Here is a 21,809-nt window from a genome sequence, read left to right as displayed (position 1 = left end):
ACCGGGTCAAAGCCCAATGTCGCAGACCGCAAATCACTCCCAGTCGTGGACAGAGGGATAAATGGCATTATGGGGGAACAATAATTAGAGCACGATTTACATTCCATATCCATTTCATTTCCAGCTCCGCCTGGAACTCAACTCTGAACAGCTTTACTTTCCGCCCCCTCATTGTGTCCCTCTTCCACCCCCCAGGAGAGTATTGTTCCCTGCAGATTCCTGTTTACAGCAGTACTCCAAACACACAAGGAGAGAGTAAGAGAGGGGAGCCAGAAAGGGAGGACAGAACATACTCGTATGTTTGGTTTGGGGTGGCAACCTGCACACAATGGTCATCTGACACAATGGGCTTAATGGGGATAATGAGGCTAGGAAGGAGGACCACCTGGTTTGGAACCAGGCCAAGTTGTGATATGACCAAACAGTGTTTTCATAACCAGCATTAAGCAAGACCTTGGATAACATCTAAAAAAAATATTTTTTTTTAAGTCAAATATTATCAGCGCTTGTATGAGGGGGCATGGGTGAGTCAGAAGTGTTCACATGAACACAGAGTAATAATTGACACTTGTATCATACAATGAGGTGAGGTCCTTCAGTGTGCTGTAGTATCAGACTTTCTCCTTCAGGTTCTACAGGCTGGGAATGTGTCCTTCAGTTCAGTGTGCCTGGTGTATAATACTCACGTAGATGAGGCCAGAGTAATATCTCTCCTTGAGGTTGTGCAGCACCGAGGCCTCGTTCAGGCAGGTGAGCTCAGCCATGTCTTCCACCTTGCTGAACTTGGGCGGGTTCATCTTCTGGATGTCGTCCTTGTTGACTTTCACCTTCTTGCCAGAGTCTGCCAGCTCCACCAGGCACTCTTCACCTCGCTCCTCCTTCACAGATCCCGCCTCGAAGCCCAGCCGCTCCGACGGCACCCACACCAGCTTCTTGGTGGCCCAGTCTGCCTGGGCCAGAGGGTTGTTGACCATGTTGCGGTCCACGTACAGGAACTTGTCTGCGTCCGTCGCCATGGTTGCTGTGGAAAGAGGGACCCGGAAGTTGGTTAGGGCTAGGAAATCGAGCATTTAGTTGTAGTACCAATTCAATTTAGTTAGACCTCAACCAACAAACAAACCTGATGTAAATGAGCAACAGTCCTGACATATTCTGAGCCAAGTAAACAAAGACTTCCCTGAAACTACAAAGCATTATCTTGCATCATCTATCCCTAAAACAATGTGGGCATGAACTGTCATTTCATCATCGCGTTAATCTCTATCCGCAATACCCATGTGACTGTTCTGAGCTAAAGATAGCCACTGCCCAGAAAGTTTGTTGGGTTGTGAGTTGATGTCTGTCAGAAAGGTCTGGTCCCTGGCCGTTTTTCTTGATTTAATGTCTGAGAAATGCCAAGGTGCTGAGGTTAGGTCAGGTCAACATTACATTTACATTTTACATTTTAGTCATTTAGCAGACGCTCTTATCCAGAGCGATTTACAGTAGTGAATGCATACATTTTATACATTTTTTTTCTCCGTACTGGTCCCCCGTGGGAATCGAACCCACAACCCTGGCATTGCAAACACCATGCTCTACCAACTGTGCCAACATGAAACAAACTAATCTCAACGAGGCCCCACGTTTCTGGCAACCACTATGGATGCTAATCAAATTACGGGGCGCACTCCCTCTCCAGCCAAGAAGGCCTCTAACAAAATGTAACTTAGTGCTGTGAAACTTATTTGTGGTAATGTGCAACATGTGCTGACCATCTCATCTGAATACGTGGTTTTGGGAAAGACTTCGTTGATTACATGCTTGGAGGAAAATCTTCAAAACAATTTGCGATTCGCAACGTTGGGTTTCTAGGGACGAGGAGCACGTCAGAGTGGGAGGTTAATAGACTGTTGTACATCATGAGGCCTGAGGAACCGCCCATATTCAAAAACAAAAAGTTGGAGCATTCAAGGGACTGTAAGTCTAAATATTACCCCCCCCCCCCAAAACAAAATGGGGTTAAAGGCCTAAACACAATGTTCAGTCTTGAATCTTGTTTACAAAGCTTGTGTAAAACAACCACAATGCCAGAGGTGAGAGATATCGCTTGCAGGCCCAAACAGGACCGGCTCACAGCTCATGAACATTATCTAAGTCATTAAAGTCAGTTCCATGGTATAACCCGCATGAAGAGACTAGACAAGTATTAGCAGAATCCAGTGGGGTGAGAGGAGGGTGTTTCATAACGTTTAGCTAAACACAGAGGTACGGAGAAGAGGGAAGGCCATTATCTGAACATTCCAACAACGGGAGCGTTGCGCTTTCCCACCACCGCCAGGGCCGTTAGCCTAAAACGTTCCTTTACTCCCTAGGGTAGAAATAAAGGTCGACATTTTACAACAACTGGCTCCGTTATGTTTACATAGTCAATGTTGCGAAACAGCAAACGCTCAAAGGTTCCAAGTTCAGGATATTTTTCCACTTAACCATACTTAAGAGCTTTGTTTGTTGGCAGAGTTTCTGTTTGCAATTTGTGATACTTTTGGGGGAGGGGGGTTACAGGTGGGAAGTTCTAGAGTGCCTGCAATCATAAAGCTATTCTTACGAAATAGCACATCATTGAATGTGAGGTTTACCTGCTGTAGAACGGGAAAAAGTTATTTTATAGGCATGTTAACCTACACCGGGGGCAATGCAGTCTACTGCACACAAAGGCTAGGGCAAGTAGATGTTTGAGAATGTATCGAGAAAGCCTGTACTGCATTGGATATGGGCATTGCTGACAGAAAGGGTTATGAGAAACACTAAATGGCACATTAACCCTGATCTAAGTCAGGCAACCAGGAATGTCGCACCATTCCTCTCCCTCCTCAGAGCTCTACAGCTGACTTCCATCACTACACCCTCCCCTTTCCCAACTCTGTTCCTCAACCCTTACTTCCCAGTTTCCTGCTTTAGAGTGAGGTACCCCACAAATTAGTCCCCCCGGACCCCTCTCGGTCAGCTCCAGTCTCCCTCTCCCCCTCTGTTTATCCAGTCTTCCAGGGTCACATTCCTCCCATACTGACCCTTTATCAGAGAGAGCAAAGGAATGCTGCACATTTCTTTCCTCTTACCACCATCAGTCTCTCCTGGTCTTTCCTTCCAGTCCTTCTGCCTCTATTCCCCATCACCGCATCAGTCGAGCCCGGGAGGGGGGTTTATGGGTCGCACACGTCGCAACGAAGATGGATCTCCCGTTTGTCTACCGATCGTTCAGCATGCTGTTGATGTCTGACTGATTACATTCACGCGATTCTACATGCAAGATCTTTTTTGGCAAAGTACTCTCAGCAGGCAAACGCTATTGGTGTGTTCGAGCCCTTAAACACTCAAAATACATCACCTATCCCTGGTAATGCACCCTCAGGCTGTACAGTAGAACAGTTAGACTGTGTGCAGTGGTGAAGCCAGTGGCCTTCAGACAGTCCCTTGACTGTGGCAGGGCCTGACCATCTGCAACGTTAGGCAAACAACCAGCAACCACACCAAGGGGCAGTCTAGTCAGTTCCTTGCAGGCCTAACACGGCTAATGCCTGACTGCAATAGTTAACTGTATTGTTTTCCTGCTTGGCAAAAACAAGCAGTGTCAGCTAGGCTAACGTGTGGGCGTGCAGCATGAAAAAGAAAACGTGTAGCCTACATGAAAACAAACTCAAACAAGCAGCTCAAACATACACAGGCAATCTGTTGAGTGGATGCAGGATGGGAGCCAGAGAGTTTAGCTTGCATGGTCTTCCAGCAAGACATGGATAAGCCAGCAGGATAGGAATATGACCCACTGATAGTGAACCGAGAACAATGATAAAATGAGACTTGAAAAAGGAGAGCATGCAGCCGTTTTGGACGGCCCTGGGGAGGGAGGGAGGGAGCAGAGAGGCCTGTGCTGTGTCCTATACACGTCGTCTTGACACAGATTAGTCAGTGACGCATCTCCTCCATCCATCTCCTGAGAGCAGCACAGGGCTACATTTATAACCACATCTATTCTTTTCATAGCAATTCTATGGAAGGTGCTCTACATTGAAAGGTGAAGGCGAACCTAAAGTGTGATGGTGTAGCCGTTGCCATTGATAGACACTGCCTAGCCTGTACATGGCATTAAGAGAACACTGGGTAGACCCACGTCTTTTATTATGACTCAGAGTCCCCACCAAAGTCCACAGCTTTCTGTCTGGCCACCAAAGTCCACAGCTTTCTGTCTGGCCACCAAAGTCCACAGCTTTCTGTCTGGCCACCAAAGTCCACAGCTTTCTGTCTGGCCACCAAAGTCCACAGCTTTCTGTCTGGCCACCAAAGTCCACAGCTTTCTGTCTGGCCACCAAAGTCCACAGCTTTCTGTCTGGCCACCAAAGTCCACAGCTTTCTGTCTGGCCACCAAAGTCACCAGCTTTCTGTCTGGCCACCAAAGTCACCAGCTTTCTGTCTGGCCACCAAAGTCCACAGCTTTGTCTGGCCACCAAAGTCCACAGCTTTGTCTGGCCACGTCTTCACTCAACCTGGGACGCCACTAAGCCTGAAGCCCAGTACTGCGCAGCTGCAAGGCCTCCCCATGTCTCGTCACGTTAAATACTGTTCAGCTGTACAAACAGACTCATCTATTGAAGGTTGGCTACATTGAGATTAGCCGTTCTGGTAGTTACTCATGCAGAGTTACACATTAATGAAGGCGACACGTGGAATACAAGGAAACTAATCCCTCCAACAGTCCCTAAATGTTATCAGACCTATGACGATCAATGACTAGCCAACATGTCCTTGAAGGCTAAGACAACGACCGCTGACATCTAGGAAGAGTGGTGCTTAGTCAGTGAAGTGGTCTACTATAGAAGCGGACCCCCCCCACCCCGGGCCGAATAACAAGAGGGTGGTTTTAGAACCGACGTCACAGAGACAAGAATGTAGGCACAAAGGGAAGAAGTAACGAGTGTCCTTGTCAACACCTGGCCATCTCGTTAAAAAAGGGACACCAAGGGCTGCTTGCTCTTCAGAGCCATCCCTCCCCTCCTTCCCTGCTCTACTCTCATTCCATTCCAGCTCAGTGCCTTCCCTTGCTCCTCCTCACCCAGAGTTATGCTGAGTAGCTGGAAAAGCCAAGGTCTTGACCCTCCATCTTGTCAGTCGGCGACCAAAGGCAACATTTAAAGCCTGACCATGTACAATAAGCCTTGTATCCCACCAGCCACAAAGCGGTTAAACAGCCGTGGCCAACTGGCCATGGTGTATGGCTCCATTGACTGGAATATTAATAGAACTGTTAATACCTCCTACCCTGTCCTGTCTGTCCCTACTCTAGTTCATCAGATGGTCTCTTGTTGGGTCAAGTCTAGCTTGGTCAGTCTTGTGTGCATGTTAAGCTTCAACGGCCTATCCCTCCATCCCTTGCCCTCTGACCTTACCTCTGGCTTTCCTAGTCCTCTCCACTGTCTGACGCCCTGAGGGAGAGAGTGTGACCGCCAGACGAGGCCAGAAGGCAGGAGAGGTGGAGTGTCTAAGTTCATTATGGACTCAGACATCGTCTCTCTGCCTAAAAGAGGGGAGGGAGGGGGAGCCGAGGAGAGAGAGGGAAAAGGAAATGACAAAGAGGGAAAAATATTTTGCCATTTGTGGAACTTTGTTGTGTGAATTCTTGCAGAGTGCGCCAGGGGACACCGTTGAAACGAGAAGTTCTCGGCCCTTTGCAGACTGTGCAGTAAATTAAGTCCTGGAAACTAACCACACTGCATGACAAACCCTTATCCACTATTTTTCCACATTCCTCACTAGAGATGCACATAAAAACTGGAACTCTAAGCAACCTGTTAGTCTAGCAGCACCATAAAGTGAATAACTGATTTGAACTGTCCAGTTTAGATCTAATAACAGACATTTCCTTTAGAATTATTCTATTAACTGTACTGGTTGACAGCCAGTAGGTGTCAGTCTGACAAACACCTAAAAACATAATGATTTGGGGTCAAAGGGCTGATGAAATGGCTTATATTTCTGTTGTCATTTTGACAACCATATTGGACACGGCTGGCTATTTAAATTTGCACCCGCTTGCTGAACAAGCGAAAGCGCATTGGATATTAGATAATGGTTACATAAGTCTTTTAACTGTTGTGAAAGAATGCTGGAGGGAGTCATACATGCCTGCTTCCTCGGTCACTTAAATAAAACATGTTTTATGTCCTGAGTAGGGTTTAGAAAGACATCTTTCACCTGACCGTGAACAGGTCTTCTCATCTCAATTTTCCCCCTTAACAGACAAAAGGGAGGGGATGGTGTAGTCTAACTCTCATCTCTCCTTATCTCTGACTAGAAGTCTTATCTACAGTATAAGAGCACTCCCTTTCAATCACTATAGTCTAGGCTACATGAAGACAACAAATAGTGTCCAACGTTTATGGAGGCTATTCACCAGTCAAACACAAAGCACTCACGGCCAGTTGAACATGTGCTGTATTCAAACTAGCGGGGTATATGGAACCTGACCTGCATTTGGGTTGACGGAGAAATAAAATATGGAGTGGCAGTCAGAGGGATGTCCCTGTGCAGAGAGCGTTTCAAAGTTCAGTGTGAAACTGTGTTCGAGTGCTCAAGTTGACTGCGTTGGGCAATAGCCAGTCTGATACATGCATGTATACACACCTACAAAACCAAACACATCAGGTGTGCAGATCACACCCAACACGGAACAAGGTCTATTTTCTGACATGCAAGGTAGCTTTTCACCACCCACATGGTGTAAAATACCTCTACCCATCTAGTAATCTGCTTCTCTCCATTAGTTACATAGAATAAAAATATAACCACAATATATTAGTTTTGGTCTTCTGTTTCAGCTGAAATAAAAGTTTGCAGAAATGTTCCATACGCACAAAAAGCTTCATCACTCGTGAGCATTTCTCCTTCGGGCAAGATAATCCACCTGACGTGTGGCATATCAAGAAGCTAGTTAAACAGCGTGATCATTACACAGGAGCAACTTGTGTTGGGGACAACAAAAAGACACTATAAAGTTCAATTGTCACACGACACAATGCCACAGATGTCTCAAGTTGAGGGAGTGTGCAATTGGCATGCTGACTGCAGGAATGTCCACCAGAAATGTTGCCAGAAAATTGAATGTTCATTTCTCTACCATAAACTGCCTCCAACGCCGTTTTAGAGATTTTTTGCAGTACGTCCAACTGGCATCCCAACCGCAGACCATGTATGGCGTAGTGTGGGTGAGCGGCTTGCTGATGTCAACACTGAACAGAGCACCCCATGGTGGTGGTGGGGTTATGGTATAAGCAGGCAGGCATAAGCTATGGACAACGAACACAATTGCATCTTATTGATTAAATCTGAATGCACAGACACACCGTGACGAGATCCTGAGGCCCATTGTTGTGACACTCATCTGCCGCCGTCATCTAACGTTTCAGCATGATAATGCACGGCCCCATGTCGCAAGGATCTGTACACAATTTCCGGAAGCTGAAGGCCCAGTTTTTCCATGGCCTGCATACTCAGACATGGCACCCATTGAGCATGTTTGGGATGCTCTGGATCGATGTGTACGACAGCGTGTTCCAGTTCCACCAATAGCCAACAACGTCACACAGCCATTGAAGAGGAGCGGGACGACATTCCACAATCAACAGCCTGATCAATCCTATGCGAAGGAGATGTCACGCTGCATGAGGCAAATTGTGGTCACACCAGATATTGACTGGTTCTCTGATCCACCCCCCTACCTTTTTTTTTTTAAGGCATCTGTGACCAACCGATGCATATCAGTCTTCCCAGTCATATGAAATCCATAGATTAGGGCCTAATTTATTTATTTCAGTTGACTGATTTCCTTATGAACTGTAACTCAGTAAAATCTTGGAAATTGTTCCATGTTGCTTTATTTTTGTTCACTATAAATTAAAAAGGACAACTACCCCCCACCCAGCATAGGCCTAGCATGCATCATAAACCAAGCAGCAATCAGTGTTTCCACAGTTAAGTCCAGAGAAGTGAGAACAAGCCTTGTTTGTTTGGAACCCCAGCCATAGATTAGTAATTTCCTGCTATTGTTGCATTCAGTGGAACGCTGCAGGTGTGCACTGTGAGGGGGAAGATGGGAAAAATAGGAGGTATGGAGAGTAGGGAGAAATTGACAGAATGGAGTAGCAGGAAGGAAAGAAACAAGCAAGCAAACAGTAGAATACACCTAGTAGTGGGATTTGCACTAGGCCTTTTTAGCTGATACATTGGGTGTCCCTGCCAAGTCGACCAATCCGATTGACCCAATTCAAATCATATTGTTCAAGCCAGACTGAACTAAGGAATGAGTTTATTACATATAAATAGATAGACGTTGATAGCGAGAATAATGGCAATAAAATAAGTTTGAAAGAGATTGACTGGCAAGCCAGCCACAGTAAAACATGACTCAAACATGAATCAGAGCACAGATGTATGCACGCACGTAATATCCTGTGTTTGATGTCTGCATTACTAAGAATCCATGATATCAAACTTGTTATTAAAAAGCAGTGATGGGAAAAATGAACTTGACAACTCCAGTATTTTCCCTTCATAGCTTGTTCTCCATCTTATTAAATAGGGAGCCAATTTGTTTATAGGACTCTTCCATGATGTATTTCTCATGCGCTCGCTTGTATCTCGGCAGCACACGTATGGTGAGCAATATGTTTGGAACGTCAAAACCCAATAAATAAATACAAATTAAATCACAGACCAAATCTTAATACATATGTATTGTGTTTCTCACAATTGTATATCATATTGGCACCCAAGTATCATGAAAATATTGTGAGGTCCCTGGCAATTCCCAGCCCTAGTTTAAAGATGGAATCCGTATCAGGGGAAACAGCGACACTGTCCGCCCCAGCACCATCGTTATCGTTTTGTGAATGTAACAGAGGTGAGGTGCGTCGAGCAGTGTTAAAAAAAATATTTGCAGTACCTATTCTGTTGTATCACACGTTCAATAACGTCTGATGAAGAAACACTTGTTTACAGTAACTTTGTTGTAATATCCCAAACTGATATGACAGTGTCACCATTAAGGATTCCAGCTTTAAGAAGAGAATGTGACCCATGTTTATATGCGGATCTGTGGCATTACTCAAATGATATCGACTCTCATGTGGAGATTGATCTTTGCCTTCTACTTGCCTCTGACTGGAGATGTACTGTACATTATATGACAAGGATCATAAATATCAATTAAGCATAAACTGCAGTCCTGTCCAGATGACCTTTCATCTGATCAAATACATCTGATCTGCTGTAGCTAGCTGGATTATAGGGCCTAAAATGAGGATTGCTTACTTGGGGAAATGACCTAATTGTGATGGTATGGTCTGGTCAAAAATGTAGGGCTCTTTTTTTTATTCCATTGTCTGGATTATCAGCAAGCATTTGCCCATGTTACTGCCCCTCATCACTGAAAGGGCAACTATAGTCCTGTAAATCTACAGTTAGTTTAGAGAACATCACCTGACAGAAACATCTTGGGACTGACTGATAGCGTCAACTCAAGAATCACAGCTACCACTGAACCTTGGATAACTGTGGGAAACTTTTGTGCCACGGTAACCTTGACCCAAATGTTTCAAATTGAAACAAACGCAAGTTGGTGCCTAACAGTAATCTACCTTAGCCAGGATGTCTGCATCATAGCTGGCCTTCAATACAGGAACAGGCATTTTCATTTGTCCTGTATGATTTTAAGCACACTTTTAGGCTAGACTACATATTGATCAACCCACTGTTCATGAACTGGACACATTCTAGTAGGGACATCATTGAAACAGTCAGTAAAATGTAAGAGGATCACGACAGTTAGATTAATCAGTTTATATCTACCAGGTCATTATAACTCAATCTAATAATAATGGTGAGTGCCTTTCCAATGAGCAATGTTGAAATCCAGAGGATTAGTTTCAGATGTTGCCAGGGGTTTGATTCACAGTTCAGTGCAGTGAAAGCAAAAACAGGAAATTATGTTATTCTGACAGGAACCAACACCCTGCGCTATTGAAATAGAAAGACACCAACAGAGAGAGACCAAGGCTGTATGCCAGAAAGTCATGAACTTGACTTTGCATATTGTGGCCTTCAAAAGACAGAAACCCTGTTCAAAGACATAAGCCTGTGTTTCACTTGAAATAACATGTTTGAATTAATGGGCATGATATTCAAATGTGGCTATATCTATAGGGCAGACATTCACTCAGTGCAGTGGGAACAGACATTTGCACAGGCGTAGACTGAGCCATGTTCCTATATCAGGAGAATTGCCCAAGCTGACTGGAGGACCATGCGTAATTTGTGAGTCCCAGATTGCCTGACGACTCAAATCTTCCTGTACTCTATATTTGCTACACTTCAGCTTGAGACTGCCAACATTGAAGTCGTTTGTGGTGGAAAAACCAACTTGCTTTTCCAGTGATTGGATCATCTCAAACAAATCAGTATGAAAGCCAATGACACTTCCAAAATGCTGCTTTACCAACATGTGTTCTGGTTCTGGTCCAAACCATTGGTTTCTGGAACCAATCAGAATGGTTAGAATGGGTTTGTGTTCTAGTAACCTAACTAGTAGGTGTAAAAGAAACTCCTGAAACTAGATCCCCTACATACTGGTCTTGATGAGAAGAAAAAAAACTTAGGGGGAGGTTCTCTCCTGTAATGTTCAACCAATCCGATAAATGTGGAGGAGCCACAGTCCCGTGTGGCTCAGTTGGTAGAGCATGGTGTTTGCAACTCCAGGATTGTGGGTTCGATTCCCACGGGGGACCAGTACGGAAAAAGTTTATGAAATGTATGCATTCACTACTGTAAGTCGCTCTGGATAAGAGCGCCTGCTAAATTACTTAAATGTAAAAATGTAAAAGTTAAGATGGAGTCACATTGTTAACGTACAAAAGTGAAAACCCCCTTGTTGGGGACTCTGATTTCTAGAATGCTAGCCTCTGCGTTGGGGAGGTACTCCGATACAGACTCACTGTGGAGAAGAAACTAATGTCAATGGGCGTGGCGTAGCGTTTGGCAGGAGCAACGAGTTTGGGTAGCCAGGCAAAGTCCCTGAGGTCGAAATAATCGGAATCAAAGTACTGCAGCAATCTATAATTTCTCAACACAAAACACTGACTCTAACCAAACCCAAATTACTGACAAAGCACTTAAATAGACTGGGGTCATTGCATATATAATGTCTGGTCGTGTAAGAGGGGTCACTAGTCCTACCGAGTAATGTGAATCTAGTTCAATGACATTAGCCAAGAAAGAAATTATCCTAACTCTCAGAAAATTAGGTAATACATTAACTTCACACGACTGGCTACGTTGCCATTTCACGCATAATGAGTTCATTGGAGTGTAGGATGAAATGCATGAGAAATGCAAACAAATTCAATGACGTAGACCTAAAGCATCAATCGAACAGGAAGCGTGGACGTACACAGCGAATCAATTAAAGAGTGACGTAATGGTGCGCAACAACACTCCCGGGGTACGTTAGCCTACAAACTTGTTTGCTTGCCCCGCGGCTGATCACACAGCGAGACCTAAACTATACAACATGTTAATCCACGATGAAATAGACACTTCAAAAGGGTTCTAACAGGACCGTGTTTATAGTTCATGTGTTCCATTATTTGGCGTTACTTTTCATTCCCTCCCTTTCTACATCTCATTCATGCGAATCACTTCCTGTAGTTAGCAAGTTAGCTTACATTACTTTCAACATTTTCTTGCAATTGCTTCTTTAGTCGCTTATATAATCTTGCTTTGACACCGTGCCTGGTAAAATGAAACTACTTTCCACCTTAAATTGTATCAACTATGTAGACAAAAGTTGATACAGTTGGATGTTCAAAAGTTAACAATACATCTGGGTTATGAGGTCCCACACTGTGAGGTGATGAAGTTGCAGTTCTCGTCCTTCCTGGTTAGGTACACTTGCTCACCGCTAGACACAAGCATGTGAAGAGCCAAGGCTGAAGGAAATGAGAATGTAGGTAGAAGAGAAATCTAGCTAGCTGGACTATTACCTGCTGTTGAGATGCAGAGGCTTTTGGGGTTGGCTAGCTACAACCGGTGGCTGAGTCTGTCTCCGTGTCGCCGCGAAACAAACTCCTTTTCAGTCGACAGCAGCCTCGCGAAGAACTCTGATCAAACTATAGTGTTCTCTTCTTCCCTCTCTTGCTCTCCCTCACTCTTTCTTTTTTTCTCTTTCTTGTTCCTTCTCTCTTCCACTAGCTAGTTAAATTCGCTCTTTGCGTAGTCAGTCGGGGTGCGGTCCAGAGGAGGAGGGGCCTACATGTTATGTCTCCGCCCTTCCAGCTTCTCCCAGCCAATGTTATAATAATCCTTACCGTCTGGGCGAATAATGTTATTGAAGGGGCGTTTCACTGTGGAGAAACTAGTCCCACTGGGCAAAAAAATCATGAACATGAAATAGTTGAGGGGATGAGAAGGGGGGCACAGATAAGGTGGTGTTTAATGAAGGAGGTATGTGCACTGTAAGGATTTGTATGACCATATAAGTACCAGTCCATTCAGCATGGGCTACATCATCCAAGTTATCCCCTTGTGTCATTTGACTGGGGCTAGACTGTCTGCTTTGAAGCTCACAGACACTGTTTAGAGAGAACCGACCAAGGTTCATGTCAAGGAATCTACTACTACACAAACTGGGCTACAACTGTAGCCAACTGTTTTACTCTTTATCGATTTACCTTTATTTTGACAGGTAAGTTAACTGAGAACACATTTTCAGTTAGTGATAGTATTACCATCACCACACTAATAATAGTGATATTTAGGGACACAGAAACACTATTGTCTGGAGAAACATACTGAAACTAAAACCACACCGAGGCATAATAAATGTAGGTGTATGTGCATATGAAAATACACACCAAATAGATAAACAACAATTCAGATTATTTTTCCACCCTAAGAAAAAAGAAGGTAAATTGCATTAAATTGGTCAATAGCATTCCACGTGACAGAAACTTGACCTGTGCAAAGCACTTATTGTGTGATTTGATATGTTTCAGTTTATTGACAGGTAGACCTGGTCCACAGGGAAGTGTCTATTGTCAAACAAAAACAATGTACAATGCTGATATCATAGAAAGCTGTCAATAGTGTGTTGCTGAATGATCAAATATCTTCCAGAAAAACTGACAAAAACAATAACAACTGAAAGAAGGAAGGTAGATTCAACAAACACAGGTGCTTTCCTGTTGAGGTGCAAAAGCCCACTAAGAATTTACTGTCAGGGGCCGTCTTCTGGACGTCTTTTTCGGTCCTGTCCGGACCTACGGTCTTTTTTAGGTATTTTTTTGGTGCGGTCCAGAATGGCCTTGATTTCAACGTATGCGGACGTTGATTTTTGACAATAGACACTTCCCTGTGTATCAAGTCTATCTGAACCAATCATAGACGTCTACACCAAGTTTATAAAACATTAGGAACACCTTCCGAATATTTAGTTGCACCCCCTTTTGCCCTCAGAACAGCCTCAATTCATTGGGGCATGGACTCTACAAGGTGTCAAAATGGTTCCACAGGGATGCTGGCCCATGTTGACTCCAATGCTTCCCACAGTTGTATCAAGTTGGCTGGACATCCTTTGGGTGGTGGACCATTCTTGATAAATACAGGAAACTGTTGAGTGTAAAAAAAAAAACAGCAGCATTGCAGTACTTGACACAAACCGGTGCACCTGGCACCTACTACCATACACCGTTCAAAGGCACTTAAATATTTTGTCTTACCCATTCACCCTCTGAATGGCACACATACACAATCCATGTCTGAATTGTCTCAAGGCTTAAAAAGTATTCTTTAACCTGTCTCCTCCCCTTCATCTACACTGATTGAAGTGGATTTAACAAGTGACATCAATAAGGGATCATAGCTTTCACCTGGATTCACCTGATCAGTCTGTGTCATATACACTCAGTGTATATTTGGTTCATGGTCCGGACCGGCCTATACTTGGACCAAACATAGAAGTGTATAATTGGTTAAGATTTGGTCTGGTCCGAACAGGCCATGATTTGGGCCAAACATAGATGTTCAGATTTTGTCCGGTCCAGCATTGATTTAGCCTAAACATAGACGTCTATAATTGGTTCAGATTTGGTCCGTCCCATACCAGACCGAATCTGAACCAATCATCGGCATCTATGTTTCACAAGTTTGATCAGCACATTACATCACAGTAAATCACAGCAGTGTAAGGTATATTACAGTACACAATACAGTAAAGACAAGTAAAGTATAGTCTACTGTATTTTACCCTTCTTTACTCTAATGTACTCTACTCTACTGAACGAAACTGTACTGTACTCTGCTGAATTAAACTATACTGTACTCTACTGCACTGTACTCTACTCTACTGAATTAAACTCTACTGTATAGTATTGTACTCTACTGAATTAAACTATACTGTACTGTAGTTAATGCTACTGTACTATACTGTACTAAATTAAACTCTACTGTACTGTACTGTACTCTACTGAATTAAACTATACTGTACTGTACTCTACTCTAATGAATTCAACTCTACTGTACTCTACTGAATAAAACTCTACTCTCCTGTACCATACAGTACTGTATTGTACTGTACTGTATTCTTCTGTGTTCTACTGTACTAAACTTCCATACAGTACTGTGATGTTCAAACCTGTGAAACATAACCTAGACGTCTGTGATTCGTTCAGATTTGGATCTGGTCCACACGACCATGTTTGTACTTGTTTGGGGGCGGAGCTCATTACAATACTACCCAGCATGCTTTGCACGTGTGTTGTTACGTTTACATTTTAGTCATTTAGCAGACGCTCTTATCCAGAGTGACTTAAAGTCAGTGCATTCAGCTAAGGTAGATAAACAACAACATATCACAGTCATAGCTAGAAAAAAATTATGTAACCATTACACCGAATATTATTGTAGTTGAATTGGTCTGTTGATTTACTCTGTATGGCAGCTTTAAATAAACTGCGTGCATGTTGATTTTGTTCACTAATACCTGAAGTGATCAGGATTTGCAGGTTTAAATATCAAAACAAACTCTGAGCCAATTATATTAATTTGGGGACAGGTCAAAAAGCATTACGTTTTGTTGTGGAATTGTTAGATATGACCTGTTAGATACTGCTGCGCTGTCGGATCTAGAAGCATAAGCATTTTGCTACACATTTATGGCAATTTAGCTAGCTTGCTGTTGTTACCTAATTTGTCCTGGGATATAAACGTTGGGTTGTTATTTTACCTGAAATGCACAAGATCCACTACTCCGACAATTCATCCACAGATAAAACGGTAAACCAAATAAGTTTCTCATGATCTCTCCTCCTTCCTTCAGGCTTATTTGTTCTTCTTTGGACTTTATATTACAGTTGGCAAACAAATTTCCAGTGCATTACTACAACTGATTAACTGAGGTCCGCTGTCCAATCTTTCAATCACCCACGTGGGTATATGCTCCTAAAAACGAATGTGGAGATGGGAGAGGCCGGAATTGCAGCGCATTGAGCTTCACAAATAGAACCAATTTCTATTTTAGCACCTGGCTACACAGACGCTCCGTGAGCAGTGTGGGTGCAATGATTGAATAACATGTATGTGTACATTTATTTTTGCAACGCTTGCGCACGTGACGTGAGCGGTGTAGTCAGCATGTCATGGTGTCAGTTTTAAAGCTTTTGAAAATGCTAACATAAGTGCATGTGATAGATGGGAGCAATAAAACAAATATTTAGTTGCAATCTTCACTTTGCTCCTCTTTCTCATTTAGAGGTGTGAAAAATGAATGTGTTTTATTTCTTACTTAATTGAGAATCTATAGCAGTTGAAATCTGGCCATGGAATCAATGATCGAAAAATAAGTATTTTAAAATTTTGGAAAACATGTACTGGAAATGTCACATTTTTTACTTTCATTCAACACCTAAGATGCACCTGATTTCAACGTCCGGAAAATGCTTATTTTTTACATCTGGAATATATGTCTTCTAACCTTCCATTCAGCACCTGAAATTCATGTGATGTCAACGTCTGGGAAATACTTATTTCATAGTAATTTTGCTTACTGAGAGTAGTCTAGATACAGTAGTTGAGATTGCTAAAACTATGGCTGTAGTGAGAAGGGCAAGCTTAGCCCCCACTGGAAGCCAAGAGATGTACTATGGACAGCAGGTTGAAAAAGTGGAGAGAACCAGATTCACTCCCAAGTAGAGCACTGCTGTGTGTGTGTATGTATATGTGTGTGTGGGTGTGTGTGTATGTATGTGTGTGTGGGTGTGTGTGTGTGTACCAAGGCTGCACAGCCTAGGCACATCAAGACCTCTGGACAAGTTTGCCTGGAAAGGAACCTTAAAATAACAATACTGGAAAACATAAGACAACAATTTCAACTTCATGGTTAAGTGATGGGGGAAGGGATGGAATTGGGGGTAGAGTAGCAGAAGCAGAAGTGAAGAATGAGACTATGAAAGGATGAAAAAGAAAGAAGGGATGATATGAGCTGATGGATGCTAAGAGGGTAGAGAGCGTAAGTACATAGCGAGTGGTTCAGTACCACGTCTACCTGCTCATTCCATTGTGTTCCCCTGAGATCTGGAGAAGGTGAGACAGTCTGACGGAACAAAGGCAATGGACCAGTATACAGGCCACTAACAGCAGGGAGACAATACCCTTTGCAAAGGAAAAAGGAAATGTGGCAAAGGAAGTACATTGAAGAAATGCCCAGGTGAAAATTAGTTTGGTGGAACAAGGAGAAAAGGGATAGAATAAAGATGAAAGAGGAAGAATGAGGTAATTTAATACTTTGCACTCCTGACCTCACTCGTTCTCATCTTCACTCTCTCCAAGGGGTGACGCCGGCTCTGTATGCGTTCCAAAGGACCTGAATGTGAAACAGATGATGTTGTGACCTCATTGGATAAACAAGGGTTAACACAACCAACATTGGCAAAAACATCCACGACACAGGTGACATCAACATATTGACATACACAACCTATATCTCATGTGCACTTAACAGAGGCAGTCAGGGTAAACAGCTTTATCATAACCATAGGATGACATAATGATTATTAGGGAAAGGAGTTTTTCCAGACCACACGATATGATCAGCAAAAACTCAGGACCCTAGATATAGCCTATAACTAACTAAAAGTATGAGCCAATAAAGGTAAAATGTCTGTTAACAAGCAGAGAAATATGTTCAACATTATACTGTTCAATGTGTCAGCAGGTGTGGAATATGTCTGTGTTCAGGGGAAAATAATAAAGAAGGAAAATATATTTGAAAATATATATATTTAAAATAATATAAACTCAGCAAGAAAAGAAACGTCCCTTTTTCAGGACCCTGTCTTTCAAAGATAATTCGGAAAAATCCAAATAACTTCACAGATCTTCATTGTAAAGGGTTGTAAACACTGTTTCCCATGCTTGTTCAATGAACCATAAACAATTAATGAACATGCACCTGTGGAACGGTCGTTAAGACACTAACAGTTTACAGACGTTAGGCAATTAAGGTCACAGTTATGAAAACTTAGGACACTAAAGAGGCCTACTGACTCTGAAAAACACCAAAAGAAAGATGCCCAGAGTCCCTGCTCATCTCCGTGAACGTGCCTTAGGCATGCTGCAAGGCGGCATGAGGACTGCAGACATGGCCAGGGCAATAAATTGCAATGTCCGTACTGCGAGACGCCTAAGACAGCGCGACAGGGAGACAGGATGGACATCAGTGCTCCATCAGTGCTCAGACTGTCCGCAATAGGCTGAGAGAGGCTGGACTGAGGGCTTGTAGGCCTGTTGTAAGGCAGGTCCTCACCAGACATTACCGGCAACAACGTCGCCTATGGGCACAAACCCACCGTCGCTGGACCAGACAGGACTGGCAAAAAGTGCTCTTCACTGATGAGTCGCGGTTTTGTCTGAGCAGGGGTGATGGTCGGATTCGCGTATTTTGTCGAAGGAATGAGTGTTACACCGAGGCCTGTACTCTGGAGCGGGATCAATTTGGAGATGGAGGGTCCGTCATGGTCGGGCCGGTGTGTCACAGCATCATCGGACTGAGCTTGTTGTCATTGCAGGCAATCTCAACGCTGTGCATTACAGGGAAGACATCATCCTCCCTCGTGGTATCCTTCCTGCAGGCTCATCCTGACATGACCCTCCAGCATGACAATGTCACCAGCCATACTGCTCGTTCTGTGCGTGATTTCCTGCAAGGAATGTCAGTGCTCTGCCATGGCCAACAAAGAGCCTGGATCTCAATCCCATTGAGCACGTTTGGGACCTGTTGGATCGGAGGGTGAGGGCTAGGGCCATTCCCCCAGAAATGTCCGGGAACTTGCAGGTGCCTTGGTGGAAGAGTGGGGTAACATTTCACAGCAAGAACTGACAAATATGGTGCAGTCCATGAGGAGGAGATGCACTGCAGTACTTAATACAGTTGGTGGCCACACCAGATACTGACTGTTACTTTGTTCATTTTGTTAATTTTGACCCCCCCTTTGTTCAGGGACACATTATTCAATTTCTGTTAGTCACATGTATGTGGAACTTGTTCAGTTTATGTCTCAGTTGTTGAATCTTGTTATGTTCATTCAAATATTTACACATGTTAAATTTGCTGAAAATAAACACAGTTGACAGTGAGAGGACGTTTCTTTATATAGGGGATTGGAAATGATGCAGACAATTACATTGATAGAAGCCAAAATCTATCTGCAATATTAAAGCTGATCTACCCCCTAATGACATTTTTTTAAAGCACAAAAACATGATTCTTGTTTGACTTGTTCCACGTTATACACGTTATAACACGTTATATCACAGATCACTGCACCTGTACATAGCCCATCTATAATTTAGCCCAAACAACTACCTCTTCCCCTACTGTATTTATTTATTTTGCTCCTTTGCACCCCATTATTTATTTCTACTTTGCACTTTCTTCTACTACAAATCTACCATTCCAGTGTTTTACTTGCTATATTGTATGTACTTTGCCACCATGGCCTTTTTTGCCTTTACCTCCCTTATCTCACCTCATTTGCTCACATTGTGTATAGACTTATTTTTCTACTGTATTATTGACTGTATGTTTGTTTTACTCCATGTGTAACTCTGTGTTGTTGTATGTTGTCGAACTGCTTTGCTTTATCTTGGTCAGGTCGCAATTGTAAATGAGAACTTGTTCTTAACTTGCCTACCTGGTTAAATAAAGGTGAAATAAAATAAATAAAAATAAAAAATACTGTTCTGTGTGGAATGTGTCTGTGTTTGTTCCTGCATATTTTGCAACTGTGCATCACATATAGCACATGACGACCCTGACGAACATGCCATGTTGTTGGAAAAATCAATACATCGCTCAGTCAGGGCTGGTTGGGAAATACAAGAAATTTAGCCCGGGGGTCAAGGGTCCCCTCTGAGCAGTACCAGATGCTGAGGGAGCAGAAAGGAAGGGATTTGGGAAATATATGTGCAGCCGCCCATCCAGACCTAACCTTAGTTCTACATCATACTCTGCTCAATCATAGTCACAACAGGAGTGACAGGACACAACAAACTGATTTGGGCCCAGACGGCAGCAACGAGGGATTAAAACAGAAGAAAAGCAGCCTATAGCGAGTAGATAACCAAATATGGAGACACACTCCTGACCTCACTCCATCCCTTCTCCCTTGCTATGACAGTCTCTCTCTCTTTCACCTGCAGTTGTAATAGCAACCGGGTGGGTCTGTAATTCTGGGTGTGTAAAGTCACATCATCTGCTCTGAAAGAAAGGGATCTATTGACTCGCACTATGTGAATAGGCTGGTATGAGTTCATTGAGCTCTTTTACACACCAATAGCTTCTGTGAATTCATGTGTGTGTATTCATATGTGAGAGTAATGTGTATGGGCCAGCTTGCATGTGTGTCAGATTTGTAAGTGATTGGAGTGCTGTATCCTGTTCATTCCAGATAAAAACCATATCTAAACATGGTGTGACACATATTAAGCATACAACACATTTGAATATGAGCCTAACGGCTATCTGTAGAAACACATTGTTTTGATTGTCAGCATCCAGCACCTTGCTGTTGTTTTACACCATTCACCAATCATGTCAAACCCCCTGTCAAGACTATTTACGCAACTCACTTAAATTTAGCCAGCTTGTCTTGACATGACAGAGTATGGCTGTGTGAAAGTATTTTTGTGTGTCCTTAAATGGCATAGAGCATCCCTGAGGGCCAATGTCCAAACACAACCGCAAAGTAATTAAAAACAGCTCCAGCATGCCAAATATGCTGTCATGAAATTATAGTAGTAGAACACATGGCAATTTATTCCTTCTTTTGTCCTTTTCAGCATCCCTCGCTTCTTCCCTCCCCCAGTAATCAGTACACAGGAAGGGGTGATAAGACAGACCCATGTTGACTCACAAAACTCTGGAATGTAGAGAAAAGGGAAAAGGGGGGGGGGCTCCTTTTCTTTCATATTCTCTTTCCCACTCAGCAGTAATCAACTCTCATAGCCAAAATATAAATTCAGATCATGTATACTGTATGTATAAAAAGTATACATTGCTCATTGAGGCAGCAGGTAGCCTAGTGGTTAGAGCATTGGGCCAGTAACCGAAAAGTTGCTAGATCGAATCCCCGAGCTGACAAGGTAAAAATCTGTCATTCTGCCCCTGAATAAGGCAGTTAACCCACTGTTCCTAGGCCATTATTGTAAATAAGAATTTGTTCTTAACTGACTTGCCTAGTTAAATAAAGGTTAAATGTAAAATAAATGCACATGATGAGGAAAAAATGGGAGCGATAAAGAGAAATGGTGTCTGCTTTGTGTATCGTAAATTTACATTTGTCTGGAACAGAATGGACATTCAACAAGCTGGAGGGTGATATGTGTTTGAAATATAAATAGAGCTAAGTATTTACTATAATCACAGAATAGTCTTGGTCTGTGCCAGGTATGGCTGTTGTTACAGCATCACACACATTCCAAAGGCATTTTGACTATGTGGCACAGACAGGGCCAGCCAAATTATCACACAACAAACATTACAAGTTTTAGAGTATGAGAAAAGCAGAGAGAGATGGCAGAGGAATTCTGCAACTCTCCCTTCTTAGCCCATTTGTTCAACAGTCACTGGCTTCCCCAGTCTTTTTTGCCTTATATGGTAACAGAGTGGTTGAGAGAGAGAGAGAGACAGCGGGAGCGAGGATGGAGGTGTGGTCTATTGTTTTTGGCGGAAGAGGTGTAGGGTTACACTACTCATGAACCTTTCCAGCATTCCGTCATCTCTTCACCTCATTCCTATGACTAATGTCACATTCATAAACAAGTGGGAGGTGGGAATGTACCAGTTGTGAAGTCGTAAATAGAAGTTGGATGCATTCATGTGCTTTGAACTTGTTGAGAAACGCTGATTGGCTAATGACCAACAAGCTGCATAAACCAAAAATTAAAAGTACAGCTATAATGCTTGTAAAGAAATTGTGTTCAAAAACCCTATTAATAGATTGCTTCTTATAAATAATGTTTTGTTATTGCATTTATCTGCCGAAAATGCTGTTAACGAGGTAATTTCTTTAGTAGTTGATGTCAGAGGTCAGCATGTGGGAGAAGTGGGAGCTCAGGATGATAGACGAGTTTCCCACTAGTGATTACCAGTTGAAGGGGCGTTAAAGTGGATTTTTCCCAGACATATGTGGTAAATTCTCAATTCCCACTTGGTTACAAACACAGCATAAGTC

At 43.0% G+C, this 21,809-nt stretch overlaps 1 protein-coding gene across 2 annotated transcripts in view; it reads right to left on the bottom strand.

Moving 5' to 3' along the window:
* LOC106601336 (myosin-9) overlaps positions 1–12,346 on the bottom strand; it is a 32,774-nt gene extending 20,428 nt beyond the window's left edge. For both annotated transcript variants that reach the window (XM_014193467.2, XM_014193468.2), the window contains exons 1-2: positions 12,066–12,346; positions 687–1,021 (exon numbers count right to left, since the gene is read on the bottom strand). In XM_014193467.2, coding sequence (XP_014048942.2) covers positions 687–1,016 — 330 coding nt within the window. In that variant the 5' untranslated portion in view covers positions 1,017–1,021; positions 12,066–12,346. The remainder of the gene's footprint in view (positions 1–686; positions 1,022–12,065) is intronic.
* Between the last annotated feature and the right edge of the window lie 9,463 nt (positions 12,347–21,809).

The sequence above is a fragment of the Salmo salar genome, chromosome ssa03 (assembly GCF_905237065.1).
Source record: "Salmo salar chromosome ssa03, Ssal_v3.1, whole genome shotgun sequence".
NCBI classification, from domain to species: domain Eukaryota; kingdom Metazoa; phylum Chordata; class Actinopteri; order Salmoniformes; family Salmonidae; genus Salmo; species Salmo salar.
The sequence above is the reverse complement of the archived record's forward strand: the minus strand, read 5'-3'. Positions and strand labels throughout refer to the sequence as shown.